The following is a 19,044-nucleotide window of genomic DNA, read 5'->3' as shown; positions in this document are numbered from 1 at the left end:
AATGGTTTATCAACATTTTTGCCGTTCTTTAGCAGAACCAAAGACTTTCTAACCGCTTCACGCCCCAATTCTCTATGTTCCTGAAATCATGAAAACAGAGTCAATCATGGACCCCACCTCTCCGGTCTAATGACATTATGTTCAAGAGACCTCACCTTGCAGCCAACAGTACCCAATAAAGACCGGTCTGTGAGAGGATGTTCGAAAAGAGTCAAAGACCATCGACAAACTTCACTCTTGAGTATTCTTTCAACAGCGTCATTGATCCGAGCCATTGGTACATTCCCTCACCTCACTCTTCCAGATCTTTGAGGTCCTTTCTGAACTGTTCGTACTTGAAAGGCACCATCACATGCTACTATTTTTACTGTTGTTCTTGCGCTTACTATCTAAGCTCACTTTTCTTCTCATAAACATGACAATGTTTTTCTACTTTTTTTCTACACCAAAAATGCCATTGTTCTTTCTTGTGTGATTTGTGGTCAAGTAACAAATGTGTGAATATTTTGTTAGTATGTTCTATTCTCACACATCAAGTTTTTAGAGAAATATTGGCACTAGAAAAAGAAAAAAAAAAGAAAAACAGATATTTAAGAGTGGCTACAAATAAATGATGCAAGACTTATTCACATCCAAATAAATATATCTCCTTGATAGATTTCTAGCCGTTGCTCACTCTTTCCTAAATCATGTAGGCATTGGTTCATGTATATATCATGATTATAATCACTCGGATGACATCACTATATAAATTTATTATACCAATGTAAGAACAAGTTTTGAACCAATTTGAACAAAGACCATTTAGAAAAAAGTCCCTTAAAAATTTGTAAAAACAGTTACAACAACGACAACAAAGTTGATAAAATGTACCCTTTTATTATGCCATATATTTGCATCTGTTCCTCAATCAGACCGCAGAAGTTAAACTTGTTTTGAGTTCTCCATGGCATCACAACTAAGACCAAAACCAAGAGGAAACAATGGGAAATAACCATTTGCCTCAATGTCAAGGGGCAACTGGTCTACGCTTTTGAACCAGCTCATTGGTAACTTCCCCTGAAAGTCATAATCTCCAAAAATCACGTCAGCAATCCCTTGTCCTTCGGTTCCAGGCAGCCAAGCAGCAACCAGAGCCTCTGTCTTTTCAAGAACCTTTGGCTCAAGTACCATAGGCCGTCCTGAGAACAAGATCATCAGAGTCGGGATTTTCTCCGCAACCGCAGTTACAATCTCGCTACCATTAAAAGGTATTATGAGCTCCGAGTTATCTCCCTTAGTCTCTGCATAAGGCGGTTCCCCCACTGCAACAATTGCGTAAGAGAATCTTTCACTCGAGGCTAAGGTTTTCTCCGAAGGAGTCTTCTCGAATACCACTTCGGTTTTGTCTCCAACTGTTGCTTTAATGGCGTCTAAAAGCGTTGTGCCTGACATTTTCAGACATATTAGATTTCTAAACAAGACCATTAAGCAACCAAATCATATTGTAGTATCTTTAGTTACCTATTGTGATCCTTCCGCTTTGACCAAACATTGTCTTTGTCCATCCTCCACACTGATATCCAAGATCATCCGCATGCGTTCCAACCACTAAAATTCTCTTGGCGTTGCAATCTAATGGAAGAAATGGTCCACATTTTCCGTTCTTTAGCAGGACTAACGACTTTCTAACCGCTTCACGTGCCAATTCTCTATGTTCCTGAACGCATGAAAACAGAGTAAATCATGTTTTTGGTGAGTTTTCAAAACGTATTAGCACTCTGGTCCAATGACATTGGGTACAAGAGATCTAGCTCACCTTGCAACCAACGGCAGGAAACAAAAACCGGTTTGTGAAAGGATGTTCGAAGAGACCAGCTACAAACTTCACTCTGAGTATTCTTTCAACAGCATCATCCACACGAGCCATTGGTACTTCCCCTGACTCCACTAGATCTATCAGGTCTTGTATGAACCGTTCGTACTTGAAGGGTACCATCACCTACAGTAAATTGATTTTATTAAATTTTCTCTTCAATCATCCGAGACAATGGGGAAAAAGTTCACTACCATATCAATTCCAGCATTGATTCCGATCTTGACGCAGTTGCGATAGTTTGAACCAGGAGGGTCGCTAAGCCGGTCCAAGCCTTCCCAATCTGAGGCTAGATATCCCTGATAACCAAACAAACAAACAAACAAACAAAACAAGATGAAATCAAACAAACTCAATGAATATATAATATAAGTCGTTTCATAATAAATCAACCTTGAAACCGAGCTCTTGTTTGAGAACTTCTGTTAAGAGAAGATAATGAGAGTGAAGTTTATCTCCGTTCCAACTAGAGTAAGAGGCCATAACGGTAGAGACTCCCTGCTCAATACATTTCTTATAGGGAGCAATGTGTATTCTCCTTAAGTCTTCATATGACAGAATGGTGTTGCCTTCGTTTTTACCTTTATACGTTCCACCATCTCCAACAAAATGCTTGGCACAAGCGACCACGTTTTTCCTATCACCAATTAACCAAGTCAATAGAGAAATGAAAATGAACATACTTAAGACAACAAATCAAGCCATAGTCTTACCTTCCTGCTACAAAAGGGTAACCATTGAGATGTTCTTTAGGTGGTTGGCCTTGTAGACCTGAGACAAGTGAAGTCATCTCAGAAACAATTGTAGGAACTTCACCATAACTCTCATAGCATCTTCCCCATCTCGGATCTTTCACTGTCTGTAATAACAACATCTCACTCAAATTCAGTTGACTAAACAATCAAGATATATTCAGCCTTGTTGCTATTAAGGGACTCACCGCAACGCAGGGAGCAAACGCCAAGTGAGCACCAATCGCTCTTACTTCAAGTGCAGTTGCAGCTCCAATTCTTCTGACCAAATCCGCATCTCTACAAAAAGTTATTACATGAACTAGCAGTGTTATAATCACATTAATAAATAATACCAAACAAACACATCAAGAATCACAATATCTACACCGATCTTGATAACATATTCAGATGCTAATCAGAGCTATATGGTGAGAGATTATAAACAACATGATCACAGGTTCAAATTAGACTCTAATCAACTAGGGTTAAATCTCTAGTGAAGTCAACTCTCATCCGGAAAAAAAGTCAAACAGATAAAGTCAACCCCATGTTCTATGCAAATCTCTCTCTCTCTTTTTTTTTGTGTGGAATTTGTAGCTTCGTTAAAGGGAACCGGACCTTGTGGCGCCGAGGCCGATGTTGTGAGGGAAGACGGTGGCGCCGTAAACGTCGTTGTTGCCGTGAACGGCGTCGATGCCGTAGATAATGGGGATTCCCAAACGCGACGCTAACGCTGATCGCTGAAAGCCATCGATCATATCAGCCCAATCTGACGGCCTTGCATCCTCGAGTGGCCAACTTCCTGCTGCGTTCAGTACACTACCTGTATAACCACAAATCCATTGACAAAACTCATTTTACGAACACAAGAAGAAAATATAACAAAAGTGTTCAGTTTCGAAAGAGAAAATTAAAAAGCATCAAGTAAAGAAGAAAGTTTGTTCGTTGACCAAAAACATAAAGTAAACATGTGGTTGCGTACCGATGAAGAAATCTGTAATGGCGGCTGGAGAAGCGACGGTGCGTTCGATCTGAGTCATCTGGCCAATCTTTTCCGGCAAAGTCATGCGAGAGAGAAGGTCCTGAACACGCGCCTCCACCGGCGCGTCTGGGTTCTTGTAAACGCATGACTTTTCATTGTCAACCATCTTTCGTTTGTCTTCTTACAATTTCGCCTCTACGCTTTATATAATATAGCCAACCTATAATAAACGTGGCATGCTGATTCGGACAAAGACATCCAAGTGCGTCATGGTTAAGGGTGGTTTATTAATTATTATGGTAAGATAAATATAATTAAAAAAAGTCAATAAACGTTTTCACTTTATCAAATAGGGTGTGAATAGCTCTCATGGGAGCAAACACAAATATGTTTGGAACCACGACATCAGCAATACCAAATAAAAGTATTATTGTTTAAGACTGAGAGCAGACTGAGCAGTGAAGTCAATGATCATAATTCATATTCATAAGTATTTAACTTGAATAATCTTGGCGTTTCCCAAATCAACACATTTCCTTTTTGTCATTTTGTGCATTCTTTATTTTGCATATTAAATATGTAAGACCCACCTTTGATTATATACGTTCATTATATATTTTATTAGCAAAATCACAAAAGGAAATTGATTATAATCATAAGTTACCCCTTATTATATATTCACAACAAAAGGACTAATCTAAATCTGTTAAAATTAATAAAAGTCTAAATTAAAGTCCAACTTGGTTTCGAAAAATGACCACATAATTTCTGTATCCAAGAATCACCACTATACAGCAGTTCAGATTTGCAATCTGTTTTGTGATAGTGGTAAATAATAATAGTCTTTTACTTATATCAGATTCAAGGAGAGAGAATTCTGTTTTTTGAAAAACTAATTTCCGTCATTATTAAAAGGCAGCAGAGTAGGAGACAAAGTTCTTAAAATACAACCTACACCAGACCGGTATCAAACCAAAGCAATAAGAAAAATGAGAAGTGAGCAAATGAGAAAGCCGGACTAAACCAAATGTAATTGAGAAAGATTTCAGAGAAATTTGGCCAGAACACACCTATTTTTTACTTCTCTTACATATTTTCTCCTCGTATTATTCATTCTTACATTTCAGCCCAAACCCGAACGGGAACAACGGATCATACCCATCAGCTTCCTTGTTCATCGGCAACTGCTCCGTCGTCCTAAACCAAGAAATCGGCAACTTCCCACTGAAATCATAATCTCCGAACACCACATCAGCGATCCCGTCTCCTTCAGTTCCGGGCAACCAAGCCGCCACCAAAGCTTCCACTTTATCCAACACCGTCGGGTCCAAAATCACCGGTCGTCCCGTCATCAGAATCACCACCGTCGGGATTTTCCCAGCCACCAATCTCATTACCTCAGCCCCATCGAAGTGTATCGATGGCTCAGGATCATCACCTCGAGACTCCGCATACGGAGCTTCCCCAACGACTACAATGGCGTAGGAGAAATCCTTACCGGACAAAGTCTCCTCCGATGGACTCTTCTCGTAAACCACCACTGTTTCTGCTCCTACAATCGCTTTGACGGCGTCCAAGACCGTTGTGCCTGGACTCGTAGTGAAACAGAGGATGTTAAAATAGTTAGCTTGTTGCTCACGATACCACTTCGTTATGAAACAGAGGATGTTAGAATAGTTAGACACGAAACTATTCTTGTGGACACAGAGTTGCTTACCGATTGTGATCCGACCACTCTGACCTAACCAAGTCTTGGACCATGCCACCACATTGAAACCCTAGATCGTCTGCGTGAGTTCCGGCCACCAAAACTCTCTTTGCATTTCGATCTAGCGGAAGAAACGGTTTCTCTGAATCTTTTCCGTTCTTTAACAGAACTAAAGATTTCCTAACGGCTTCACGAGCTATCTCTCTGTGTTCCTGAGTGCAAGATTCGAAATGACTAGGGTTATTTAAAAAGCCCTAAACTTTACGGATTTAAATGAGTAGCTAATTGAACCTACTTTGCAGCCAACAAACTTCAGCAACGATCTGTCAGAGAAAGGGTGTTCGAAAAGACCGGCTGTGAACTTCATTCTCAGGATTCTCTCGACCGCATCATCGATTCTTGACATAGGTATTTCCCCGGACTGCACCAGAGATGTTAGATCATTGATGAACTTCTCATACTTATAAGGGACCATGACCATGTCTATTCCAGCGTTGATCGCAGCTTCCACACATTCACGGTAGTTTGAACCACGTGGTTCGCCCATCTTATCGATTCCAGACCAATCTGAAACCAAACATCCCTGCAAAAGCAGAATGATCACACAGAATTGAGAGTTTTACTAAGTTGTTGATGCAACCGGTAAGGAAAACAAGGCTGTGATATTTGACCTTAAAACCGAGCTTCTCTTTGAGAATTTCAGTCAAGAGGAAACGGTCTGCATGGAGTTTGCTTCCGTTCCAACGAGAATAAGAAGGCATAACCGTGGAGACACCTTGAGCAAGACATTTCAAGTAAGGAGACATATGAATCCTCTCCAAGTCTTCGTATGAAGCCACCGTGTCTCCTTCATTCTTGCCCTTTTCTGTACCACCATCTCCTACAAAGTGCTTTGCACATGCAACCACATTGTGTCTGAAACAGAACCCCAAATATAAGAATTTATGAGCATCAGATTACGTGTTTGTCAAGAAAAGTTGGATTGGTATAGAATTTACCTTCCGGCTAGGAAAGGGTAACCGGCGGGATGTCCTTGCGGTGGAGTTCCTTGCAGACCGGAAACGAAGGATGTCATGTTGCAGACAACGTCAGTGTCTTCGCTGTAGCTCTCGAAACATCTTCCCCATCTCGGATCTTTGCACACCTGCCAAAATCCCACAAACATGATTAGATATATTGTTCTGTTTTCATTTTCAGTTTCGTGTGACCCAAGAAAGCTTATAGTAGGTGAAAAGACTTACAGCCACACAAGGAGCAAATGCCCAATGAGCCCCACTTGCCCTAACTTCCAAAGCAGTCGCTGAACCAATCCTTCTAGCCAAATCTTCGTCTCTGTCAAGTTATTTGCAAATTTTATTCGGTTCAAATCTTCTTGACAAATCAAGCGGATTTATACTTCATATATGTTTTATATTTGGTTTAGGACGAACCTGGTGGCACCGAGTCCTATGTTGTGAGGAAAAATGGTGGCACCGTAGAATTTGTTGTTTCCATGGACGGCGTCTAAGCCGTAGATGATTGGTATGGCGAGACGAGTCTCGAGCGCCGCCGTCTGAAAGCCGTCGATCATCTCCGCCCAATCCACTGACAACACATCATTCCCTGATTTCCCGGCAGAGTTGCATACGCTGCCTGAACAAAGAAGACAAAACAAAACGACTCAGTTTCATATATAATCCAATTCCAAATCATTCACTTTTCACTGTGGAAACTGAGAATCACCGATGAAGAAGTCTTTGATGACGGCGGCAGAGGAGACGCCACGGTGGATCTGAGTCATCTGACCGATCTTCTCTTCAACTGTCATCCTTTGTAGAAGGTCTTGAATCCGATCTTCCACAGCTTCTTTAGGGTTCTTGTAAATGCAGTCCATACCGGTAACTTCTCCAACTTTGGTCATTCTCTCCTGTAATAGCCCTTGAGTTTATTCGAGTGTGGTCTCCAGCGAACTCGTCTGTCTTTATTTATACAGGGAAACAAAATAGGACAAATCCTAAACTTTTTAAAAAACAAAAGTTGATGTGTTTCGCCGATGAATCTTATCTTGGCTCAATTATTTACCTTTTGTTATTATATTTTTATCAAAGAACTGAGTGAGGCTGGCATACGAAGCTTTTACTCTATTTCACTAGTATTTGATACCAACCCAACTACCACACATGCAAGACCGATAGGAGTCAACTTACGTATTTAAGTATTTAATAACTCTAATGATCTTGGCATTTTCGAGATTCCAAATTGGTTGTCAAATTTTTTCTTGTCGATTATTAACATTTCCTGGTCTTTTCGTTTTTGTCATTTTGTGAATGAATGATTGATTTTATCAACCTTCGACCCAAAAAAAAAATTGATTGATTCTATCAACGTTTTATCTTTCTTTTTATTATTTCATTTTTTTCCTTCCAATTTCATCATGAAGATAGAAATATAGTACTTCCGTAAACTGTTTCAGCGTGTAATTTATCATATATGGATTTTCACTTACTTTGACTATTTACAAAATAGAAACTACCTTCACAAGTTAGCTTGTTAATTTGAAATTCGTATGCATTATTCCCCACATTACATTACATTACATACAATATTTTATTTTGAAGAAGCTTGCACTTGTTAAATTCAAGATTTACACAAGATCTAATGTTTTCTTTTTGTATGAGTAGACACAAGATCTAATTTTGTTACCTTTATTTTATTATATCAAAGAGGTGATTGAGGCTGAGGCATATGTAGTGGACGTAGCTTTTCACTCTATTTCACCTTTTTTCATACCAACTACCACACAACAAAATAATAGCAATTGTTTTCTTGACTGAGAGCAGTCAAGTCAATTATTTAGTGTCTAGCTCGAATGATCTTGGCATTTTCGATACTTATCCAAATTGATTCTCAATTTTGAGTAAATCATTACATTTCCAGGTCTTTTCCCTTTTTTGTTGGGTCATTTTGTGCAGATTGATTATTATATATATATATATATTAATGCTTTATCTCGACCTATATGCATTTGTTAATTTTATTTTAGAGAAAAAAAAAACAGTATACTTTATTAAGAGATATTAGGCTTATTGGGCCTTGTATAGTTAGTTATTAGAATTATTAGAGTAATTTGTCCCACATTGCTAGTTTCTAACTTAAGGTTGACCAATGTACTTGTATATATATGTGCCTTTAGGTTGATGAATAAATTACTTCCGCAAATTACTTTGACATGGTATCAGAGCCAGGTTACATAAAGTTTTGGTCTAGCTCTTGAATCAGAGCCTAAGGCTACATAAAGTTTTAGTCTAGCTCTTGATTCAAATTCTTGTTTATAAGTTGTGATTTATTGAAAAAAGCAAACCGACGAGGTCTTGCTCTTTTGTTTTTGGTGAACTCGGACCGACGAGGTTCGGGATTTCTGTAGAGCCATAAGGGCTTGGGATTTCTTTATTCGGTGGATAAACCTGATGAATTTCTCTATTTGTTTAGAAAATATGAGATTTCAGAGTCGAAGAATTAAGTGTTCTTATTGTTCGAAGTATGGTCATGATGTGAGATCATGTTATCAGGTATATGGATATCCAGATTGGTGGCTGGAGAAGTATGGAAAACCTACGAAACATGTGTCACACACTGAAAAACGTGCGTTATACACGGAGGCGTCACAGGTTGATCCTCAGGCTGTGACAGGGCTCAAGAAAGATCAATGGCATAAGCTTGTTCGATGGTTTGATTCGAGATTAGAGATAGCAAATCGTGTGAGTGATAACACCTATATAGATGAGTGGATTATTGATAGTGGTGCATCGCACCATATGACGGGTACGTTAAGTGGTATGTTTGATGTGCATAAAGTCTCACCATGTTTAGTGGGTCTGCCTAATGGAAATGTTGTGGTTGCTGATAGAGAAGGAAGTGTGGCATTGACGGAGAAGTTAACTTTGACGCATGTGCTTATTGTTAAGGAACTCAAGTGCGATCTCATCTCTGTGTCACAGATTATTGATGCAATGAATTGCATTGTGTTGTTCTCCAAGCAAATGTGTCGGATACAGGATCTTGCTTTGCAAATTCTGATTGCAGTGGGTGAAAGAAAAGATGGATTGTATTTTCTTCAAGGTATTCAGAAGACCGTGAATGTGGCGAAGGTCAGTAAGTTGGGGTCTTTGGAACTTTGGCATAAAAGGATGGGACATGCTTCTGAAAAGGTTATTAGGAGATTGCCAGAAGTGGATCAAAAGAGTGTTAGTGTTTCTGATTGCGATGTCTGTTTCCGAGCAAAGCAGTGTCGGAATGTATTTCCTGTGAGTACAGAGAAAAGCAAAGAATGCTTTGAGATGATTCATTGTGATTTGTGGGGGCCATATCGAACACAGAGCGTGTGTGGATCCTCTTATTTTTTAACTATCGTGGATGATTATTCTAGAGCTGTGTGGGTTTTTCTTCTTGCTGATAAAACACAAGTTCAGAAAACAATGGTAGATTTCTTTGCTCTCATTCAGCGTCAGTTTGAGAAACATGTAAAAATCGTGCGAAGTGATAATGGTAGTGAATTCATGGGTATGAAGGAGTATTTTCGTACATCAGGGATAATTCATCAAACTTCGTGTGTGGGAACTCCTCAACAAAATGGTAGAGTAGAGCGAAAACATCAACATATATTGAATGTCGCACGAGCGTTGAGGTTTCAGGCAAATTTACCAATAGAACTTTGGAGTTATTGTGCTTTGAGTGCTGCGTATCTAATCAATCGTACGCCTTCTGTGTTACACAATGGTAAGAGTCCTTATGAAATCATCTTTGGAAAAGCTCCTGCTTATAGTGAGATACGAGTTTTTGGATGTTTAGCGTATGCTCACAATCAGAAACGTCATGGAGATAAATTTGCGAGTAGAAGCACAAAATGTGTATTTTTGGGATACCCATATGCAAAGAAGGGATGGAACTTATTTGACTTGGAGACACATGAAATCTTTGTTTCTCGGGATGTCCCTTTTATTGAGGAACGATTCCCATATTTGGAGCTAAAAAATGCACAGGTGGATGAGCCTTCTAATTCTAATCAAATGAGGTTATATGTGGATGATAATGTTGGATTTGACGATATAGAACCTGCCTTGACAAGTGAAATTATACAACCTCTCACAAGAGATACAATGACACAGACTCAGGTTGTGTCAGACAAGGTTGCAGAAGAAGAAAGACAGACTATAGGAAATGAAATACGCGATATCTTAGGAATTACAGCGCCACAAACTGAACCTGCATCGGTTACACAGTCTGAGATTGTGCAACCTGCTTTAGTGATAGAACCTGCATCGGTTACACAGTCTGAGAATGTGCAGCCTGCTTTAGTAACAGAACCTGCATCGGTGACACAGGCTGAAACTGTGCAATAGCCTGCATCAACAGAAACTTTGGGACGAGGAATGAGAAAGAAAGAATCTTCTGTCAAGCTACGCGACTATGTGTGCAATACGACATTTACAATGAATACTTCCACTGTGAGTCAGGAGTTGAGTAATGATTATGGTATTGAGAATTATGTGAATTGTGAAAGGTTCTCTGTGTCACACAAGGCATTTCTGTGTAGTATAACTGAAGAAGTTGTGCCGAAAAGTTTTGCTGAAGCCATGAAGGATCCGCGATGGAGAGAAGCTATGAGACTCGAGATTGAGGCCCAAGAACGAAATCAAACATGGTTGATTGAACAATTACCACCAGGTAAGCATGTGATTGAGTGTAAATGGGTTTATACAATCAAGTATAATGCAGATGGCTCCATTGAAAGGTATAAGGCGCGACTCGTGGCATGTGGCAATCGTCAAAAAGAAGGGATTGATTATTCTGATACATTTGCTTCTGTAGCAAAGATGAGCACAGTTCGATTGGTTCTTCAAGTTGCCGCTGGGAAAAATTGGGAGCTACATCAGATGGATGTGCACAATGCGTTTCTTCATGGAGATTTGGATGAAGAGGTTTTTATGAGGGTGCCTCAGGGTTTTGGTGCTTCTAAGAAGGGTATGGTATGCCGTTTGCGCAAGTCTCTGTATGGTTTGAAACAAGCTCCACGATGTTGGTTCGCGAAACTTTCGAAGGCACTTTTGGGGTACGGTTTTACACAGAGTAAGGCTGATTACTCTCTTTTCTCATTAGTTCGTGATAAAGTTCACTTGCACGTTCTAGTGTATGTGGATGATCTTGTGGTGACAGGAAGCTCTCCTGAGGTGATACAAAAATTTAAAACATATTTAAGCAATTGCTTTCATATGAAGGATTTGGGAAAATTGAAATATTTTCTTGGATTGGAAGTTGCAAGAAATGCAGAGGGTATATACTTATCACAGAGAAAGTATGCGCTGGATATTATTGCTGATGTCGGTTTGCTTGGTGGTAGGCCTGTAGAGTTTCCGATAGAGCAAAATCATCAGTTGGGAAAGTCGACGACAAAGATTTTGACTGATCCAGAGAAGTATCGGAGACTGGTTGGAAGGTTGATTTACTTGGCTGCGACTAGACCAAATCTTGCCTACTCAGTTCACATCTTATCTCAATTTATGAATGAGCCAAGAGAAGATCATTGGATGGCTGCATTGAGAGTTGTTCGTTACTTGAAAGGGTGCCCGGGAATGGGAATTTTGTTGAAATCTGATTGTAATTTTCATCTTACAGCTTGGTGTGATTCAAATTGGGCTGGATGTCCAATCACGAGGAGATCTTTGAGTGGATGGTTGATACAATTGGGAAATTCTCCTGTGTCATGGAAGTCAAAGAAGCAAGATGTTGTATCATGCTCTTCAACTGAAGCAGAGTATCGAGCTATGGTTTTGGCATTGAAGGAGTTGAAGTGGTTAAAGAGTGTGTTGTTAACGATGGGTATTGCACATTCTGGTCCAATGGATTTATATTGTGACAGCCAGTCTGCGCTTCATATTGCAGCTAATCCTGTGTTTCATGAGAGAACGAAGCATGTGGAGATTGATTGTCATTTCATTCGAGACGATATACAGGCTGGAATTGTTCAGACCCAACATGTTTCTACTACTCAACAGTTGGCGGATATCTTCACTAAAGCACTTGGAGGACATCCGTTCAAAGGAATTTTGTGCAAGTTGGGCATTCGAGATCTCCATGCTCCAACTTGAGGGGGGGTATTAAGAGATATTAGGCTTATTGGGCCTTGTATAGTTAGTTATTAGAATTATTAGAGTAATTTGTCCCACATTGCTAGTTTCTAACTTAAGGTTGACCAATGTACTTGTATATATATGTGCCTTTAGGCTGATGAATAAATTACTTCCGCAAATTACTTTGACATACTTCTGTCTCACATTTTGCAGTTCAAAAAACAAAAAATACCTTAACAAGTTACACATTTTTCATAAATTTTATATATATGTATGTAAGAAGATACAAAAAAAATTAATAATAATAATTGCATGAAATGATCACCCTAACACTCAAATTTGCAAAAAAATGATCATAGTCATGTGAGTGCAATGTATAATATTTTTAAATATCGTAACACCCTTACATTTTATCGCTCCTACATGTCTATCATCTTTTTTTCTCTTTCTCTTTTTCCTTTCTCTCTCCTTCATTTCACTATTTTCTTATATCTCTATTGTAATTTATTCACTTTCATCTTTGAAATTCTCTCCTCAAAAATAATATTTTCTAACAATATCAAATCACTTCATCGGATCTGCTTATTAAAAAACCTAGATCTGAAATTTATTGTATATGATCAAATTAAGTTTTTTTTCTTCTGTTTTTCTTTGTGAGAAAAACTAACTCTGTATTCAAACTGCTAAAACAATCGATGATCTGATCAGATTAATGCTAACACACTACAAGAAAATTATCATTTTCCAACGGTCCGTTACGATGGTTTATAAATCATCGCAAACATACAACGATTTTACGACGATTTTATGTAGAAAAAACAAAACGTCGTAAAAAAAAATCGTCGTAACTTCGACGTATAATTTACGACGCTTTACGACGATTATACATCGATAAAGATAGATTAGATATTAATTGCTAAATCGTCGTAAAGTGGATGTAACATTACGACGAATATACGACGATCGTATCCGATGTACCGTTACGATGATTTTATGTCGTAAAATAAGGTAGGTGAAGAACATTTAAAACATCTTTACCTAACTTATGTCGATGAAATATTTAATCGCACAATCGACGTAAAATCGTCGTAATATGAAGGTTGGATGTAAAAGCGATATAAAAAATCATCGTAAAAGCATCGTAAAGTCCGAAATTTTGTTATAAATACATCTTCATTCCTTCTTTCATTCACAACACATCATCATTCAAGCATAAGAGCATCAGCATCCTGGAGACCCATTTTAGGTCTCTTAAACCTTAGTATAGTGTTATAAATCCTGATATATTGGGTTGTCCATTGCTAGAAACCTAAATTAGTAGTTATTTCTTTTAAAAAAAGAAGTAATAATATTAAAAGGTTTACTCCATTCCTTACGTGACACAAGAGACCGTCTCTTTTATTGTTTAAACAATAAAAAGAGATAGTATTTTTGAGTTTATTTCAAGATGTCTATATACGAGCTAAGAAGCTGGATGTATATGCGTAAAGATTCAGATGGGGAGTTGACAGAAGAATTCAAGAATGGGTTAGAAATATTCATGTATCAGGACACAAATATGGAGAGAACGAAAGATAGCGGGAAGATGTTTTGTCCTTGTTTGAAATGCAAGAATATGAGGTATACACTAACCAAAACCGTGTGGACGCATTTATTAAATAGAGGGTTTATGCCGCAATATTTTGTTTGGTATCTACACGTAAAAAAATATGGCAGTAATACTCATGAGAATGCTGGTAGTAGTAGTAATTATCAAAGTCATGTTGATTTTGATGAATCGAATTATGGTCATCACCCTAATCAGTATCAATCTGATCAAAGTCTAGATCATGATAGGATGCATGAGATGGTGACTGATGTATTTCATGAAACACATACTGGTAATGCTGTTGAGGAACCTAATGTAGACGCCAAACAATTTTATGATTTGTTAGACAATGCTAATCAGCCAATCTACGAAGGATGTAGAGAAGATCTGTCTAAATTATCGTTGGCAGCTAGGATGATGTCAATTAAAACAGATCATAACTTGGCTGAGGTTTGCATGGATGATTGGGCTGATCTTCTGAAAGAGTATCTACCGGAGGATGACTTGGCAGCAGCAACATACTATGAAATAAAGAAGTTGATTTTTAGTGTTGGTCTACCTTCTGAGATGATAGATGTGTTGACAATTGTATGATTTTTTGGAAAGATGATGATCAGCTAGAGGAATGTCGATTTTGCCAAAAACCAAGATACATGCCGCAAACTGGTGGACTTAAAAGGATACCGTACCAACGTATGTGGTATCTCCCTATAACTGATAGGTTGAAACGGCTTTATCAATCTGAAAGGACAGCTGCATCAATGAGATGACATGCAGAACATACACAAGTAGATGGAGAAGTTGTTCATCCATCAGATGCAAAGGCATGGAAACACTTCAATATGGTATACCTAGATTTTGCTAAGTTCAAATGGAATGTCTATCTTGGTCTGTGCACTGATGGTTTTAGTCCATTTGGTATGTCTGGTAGACAATATTCATTATGGCCAGTAATCCTAACTCCTTATAACCTTCCTCCAGATTTGTGCATGCAAAGAGAATTTTTTTTCCTAAGTATTTTGGTTTCTGCAGCCACTCATACATGAGTTGAATCAATTATGGTATACCGGCGTTCGCACATATGACTGTTCAATGAGAAATTTTTTTACTATGAGGCCTGTGCTTATGTGGACAATAAGCGATTTCCCCGCTTATGATATGCTATCAGGATGGACTACACATGGGAGGTTATCTTGTCCTTATTGTCTTCATCGAACTGATGCGTTTCAGCTAAAACATGGTAAAAAAACCTGTTGGTTTGATTGTCACCGGAGGTTTTTACCGGATAATCATCCATATCGGAGGAACAAAAGGTTATATAAGAAGAACAAAAGTGTACATGTCTCTCCACCCGTAAATTTAACAGGAGCTGATATACATTCACAAATCGAGCATTGGGGGGCAGAGAAAACAGTAACGCGTGGGGGAAACTGGCACACTCCTGCAAATATGCATGAAGGTTATGGAGTTCATCATAATTGGCACAAGAAAAGTATCTTTTGGCAACTACCCTATTGGAAAGATCATCTGCTCAGACACAATCTTGATGTCATGCGAATTGAGAAAAACTTTTTTGATAACATCATGCATACAGTTATGAACGTAACGGGAAGAACAAAAGACAATGGTAAGTCCAGATTGGACTTGCCTGATTTATGCAACAAAAGTGAGTTGCATATACTGAGAAACGGAAAAGCACCAGTTCCTGTATTTCGGTTGAGTGCAGATCAAAAGTCAGCATTGTTCAAATGAGTTTCATCTGACGTTAAATTTCCTAATGGGTATGTAACTAATCTTTCTAAATCTATTGAGAAAGAGGTAAAGTTTGCAGGGATGAAAAGTCATGAATGCCACGTGTTTATGCAATGATTATTTCTATTTGCATTTGCTGAACTCTTGCCCAAAAATGTCCATGAAGTTGTTGGAGGCATTGGTGCTTTTTTCGGGATCTTAGTACCCGAACATTATCAGTTGATGTAATAGCACAACTGGCATTGAATATTCCAATCTTGTTGTGCAATTTGAAAAAGATCTTCCTGCCATCATTTTTTGATGTTATGGAACATCTTCCTGTTCATCTTCCTCACGAAGCAGAGCTCGGTGGACCAGTTCAGTATAGGTGGATGTATCCGTTCGAGCGTTTCATGAAGTATTTTAAGGGTAAAGCCAAAAACCTAACTAAAGTGGAAGGTTCAATTGTGGCGGGAAGCTTGAGGCAAGAGACTTCGCACTTCACTTCGTACTATTTTGCACCAAAAGTACGAACACGCAAAAGAGCTACTCGTCGATATGATGATGGAGGAGTTGGCCAAACATATGCAGTTAAGGGTGTATCTGACATATTCTCGCCGATCAGACGTCTTAGTGGAATACTGAAGGAAGTTTGGTGGTGCAATGAAAAAGATTAACACAGTTCACATATGTATATCCTGCTAAATTGCGAAGAGTTATCATCGTACGAGAAGTAATTTTTTCCAGAAGAATATATATATATATATATATATATCATATTTGTCAGTCTTAATTAATTATTAGTTGTTTTTCAGCACATTCGTTGATGAGGTTAAAGAATGCATCTTGATTCACACTGGATGTACTCCTAGTTTCTACTGCAATAGAACATTGATGTAGTTGTAATATAAAGGATTCGGAATCCAGAGGACCAGTGTTACTCTATGACTTCACGAGGATTGAATTAAAGCTAAGACGAAAGATGGTTTGTTATGAAAACTAAAAAGTAAACAGAATGGCAAACAACGATTTAAATTCAAATTAAAACAAGCACTAGACCAAAGCAATTCGCAGGAATTTCAGAGATAAGAACCAGATGACTATTCAGGGCACAAGTGTACCGCAAGTCTCGAACTCAAACAGAAAAGCTTATCGATCCACTGTCGTGATCTCGATAACTTTGTCTAACAACCTAAATCCTAAACTGTCGTTTGAACCTAGAAAATTGCATCAAGCATTAGCTAGCAGGTTTGATCTGTTCACGATATGCCTTAACTTCAACTGTCGTTGGCTAAGGACAAATCGCTCACCAATGTTTATTCTAGCAACCTATTACACTTTTGATGAATAGATTAACCTAAAATCGCAGATTGAGTGATCAATTCAACCTAAGCATTAAGTCTAACAATGGTGAAGACAATAGATATCAAGCCCTATTTGCATCTAATCCTCTAACTCATGAAATCCTTTGAACGCTTTAATCTAGCTAAGAGATCTACTCAGACATGGAGAAAAGAAACACAGAAACAGATGGAAAGGAATTCATGAATTAAAATCGCAGAAGAGATAATAGGGTTCAGAATTCTTCTCAAAGTGTAGCAGATTTCTTCTCTCAAAAGCTTACAAGTAAAAACTCTATGGTTCAGGAAATTGTAAAAAGAAAGCGTAAAAAGTCTGTAGAAAAACGTCATGATAAAAGGTTGGCGGCTCTGGACTTTTTATTCTCTTTCTCCTCCTAAAATTAGGTAAAAGTCGATTTCCTTATTTTTCTCCCGTCTGGAGCAGGTCCTCCACGAAGGGTCCCTACCGGGAGCAGGTGCTCCGCGGATAATTTCTCCAAAAGCGTGTGAAATAGCTCCTTATTGCTCAAATTCATCTCCTTTTGCTCCAATGCTTCCTAAACACTCCAATCCTCTGATAAGGTCTCTAAGTCACCTGACACTTCATGAAAAGACTCCAAAAACTCCTAAAACAATTAGTAAACACAGGTTAGAATTAGTCAAAATCTCCACTCATCAACTCCCCCGAACTTGAATCCTTGTTTGTCCTCAAACAAACTCAAATTCAACTCCAAAAGAATGACTGGATAAAGCTGGGAACTCGCAAAACTCAAAAGACCGTAAACCTGACCAAGGCATGTGACAATCTGCTGCAAACTCAATCAAAAATCTAACCTCCATGTACTTCTCCGTAGACGCTGCAGCTTTCCAGATTAGTCCCTCAATTTCATAACATCATCCATGTCCCATCATCGCTGAGTCTCATCGATAAAACCAGTGCTAAGGACCTTCTAGACTCGTTCCCATACTTATACCTCAACAAATTGACCATACTACACAAAAGTACCTTTCCTCTCCCCCGAACTTATTCACTTTTCAAGCTGTTTCGTTTTTTTTTTTCTGGCACATATAACAAGGTTCAAAGACGCGAGTATTGATGGTGATTGCCACCGAATCCCCGGTTTGTCCCCTCATTATATATCAAAGGTGTAGGCGAATAATGGGGTCACAGGAAATTTTCCTACCCCTCGCTTCCATCCTTTGTGTGATCATTCCACTTTAGAAGTAATATAATGGGATCCTTGGAAATTTTCCTAACCCTTTACTTTTAAAAGAAAATCATTTCAATCTTTTCTGCCTTTTGATCATTTCATTTTTAGAAACAGCCTGAAACAATGCTTAGAACATGAGAGAGGAATACCAAATCTATCACACAGGTCTTTATTTGTCAGGAAAGAATGAGGTGTCAAGCCCTATGAGCACTAACCTGATCGATGAGGAAAATGAAGAGCTGAAAAATTAGCTCAGGTTCATTGGATGTGTCAAGAATTTTGGGCTCCTCTAGTCTACTGCTTGTCTTTGGATTTTCCATTAGTCGATCTAGATGATTCTGCAGCAATAATCACTAGAAGAAGATGGTCAAGATTCACAAATGGTCTGAAATCATCATAGAATTGGTCCTCATTCCCACAAGCTTTGACTTGACTCATATAACAAACTGACTCAAAGAAACAAAATGACTTAAAAAAACAAACTAAAAACTGACTCAAAGAAAGAACTAAAAGAAAGAAAACAAAAGAAAGAAGTAAAAGAGACATGATCCTCCCCCGGACTTACTTCACACCGTCCCCGGTGTGAAAATAAGCTAGAGAAGTTCCCAGAAAACTTACCTGGTTTGCGCATGTAGAGCACCCTGGTGGAGCAGGTGCTCCGGAACAGAGCTGGGTGCTCCCTCGTCTTTTGTTCGTCTGGAGCAGGTGCCGGAGCAGGTGCTCCGGTTTTCCTTGGGTTGCTCCTTCGTCACTTTTTTCGTCTGGAGCAATCTGTGGAGCAGGTGCTCT

General features: G+C 38.7%; 1 protein-coding gene and 1 pseudogene across 1 annotated transcript; both read right to left on the bottom strand.

The window, feature by feature from the left end:
- Positions 1–742: 742 nt before the first annotated feature.
- On the bottom strand, positions 743–3,742 carry LOC18020875 (beta-glucosidase BoGH3B). The gene is made up of 9 exons (XM_006404357.2): positions 3,572–3,742; positions 3,208–3,412; positions 2,796–2,886; positions 2,569–2,714; positions 2,249–2,492; positions 2,050–2,154; positions 1,799–1,981; positions 1,504–1,699; positions 743–1,427 (listed from the first exon to the last, which is right to left on the bottom strand). Exons 1-9 carry the CDS (start codon positions 3,735–3,737, stop codon positions 925–927), a joined length of 1,839 nt encoding a protein of 612 aa, XP_006404420.1. The 5' UTR covers positions 3,738–3,742; the 3' UTR covers positions 743–924.
- Positions 3,743–4,475: 733 nt separating this feature from the next.
- Positions 4,476–7,327, bottom strand: LOC18020874 (annotated as a pseudogene).
- Positions 7,328–19,044: the final 11,717 nt, after the last annotated feature.

Source organism: Eutrema salsugineum, unplaced genomic scaffold (genome assembly GCF_000478725.1).
Source record: "Eutrema salsugineum unplaced genomic scaffold, Eutsalg1_0 scaffold_16, whole genome shotgun sequence".
Classification (NCBI taxonomy): domain Eukaryota; kingdom Viridiplantae; phylum Streptophyta; class Magnoliopsida; order Brassicales; family Brassicaceae; genus Eutrema; species Eutrema salsugineum.
This window is presented reverse-complemented; position numbering and strand designations above follow the sequence as displayed.

Excerpts from the sequence above, each read along its gene's own strand:
- LOC18020875 (XM_006404357.2), bottom strand. The coding sequence starts at position 3,737 with ATGGTTGACAATGAAAAGTCATGCGTTTACAAGAACCCAGACGCGCCG. Across the intron at positions 2,155-2,248 it reads AACAAGAGCTCGGTTTCAAG|GGATATCTAGCCTCAGATTG; the intron begins GTTGATTTATTA and ends TTTGGTTATCAG. Across the intron at positions 1,982-2,049 it reads TCAATGCTGGAATTGATATG|GTGATGGTACCCTTCAAGTA; the intron begins GTAGTGAACTTT and ends AATTTACTGTAG.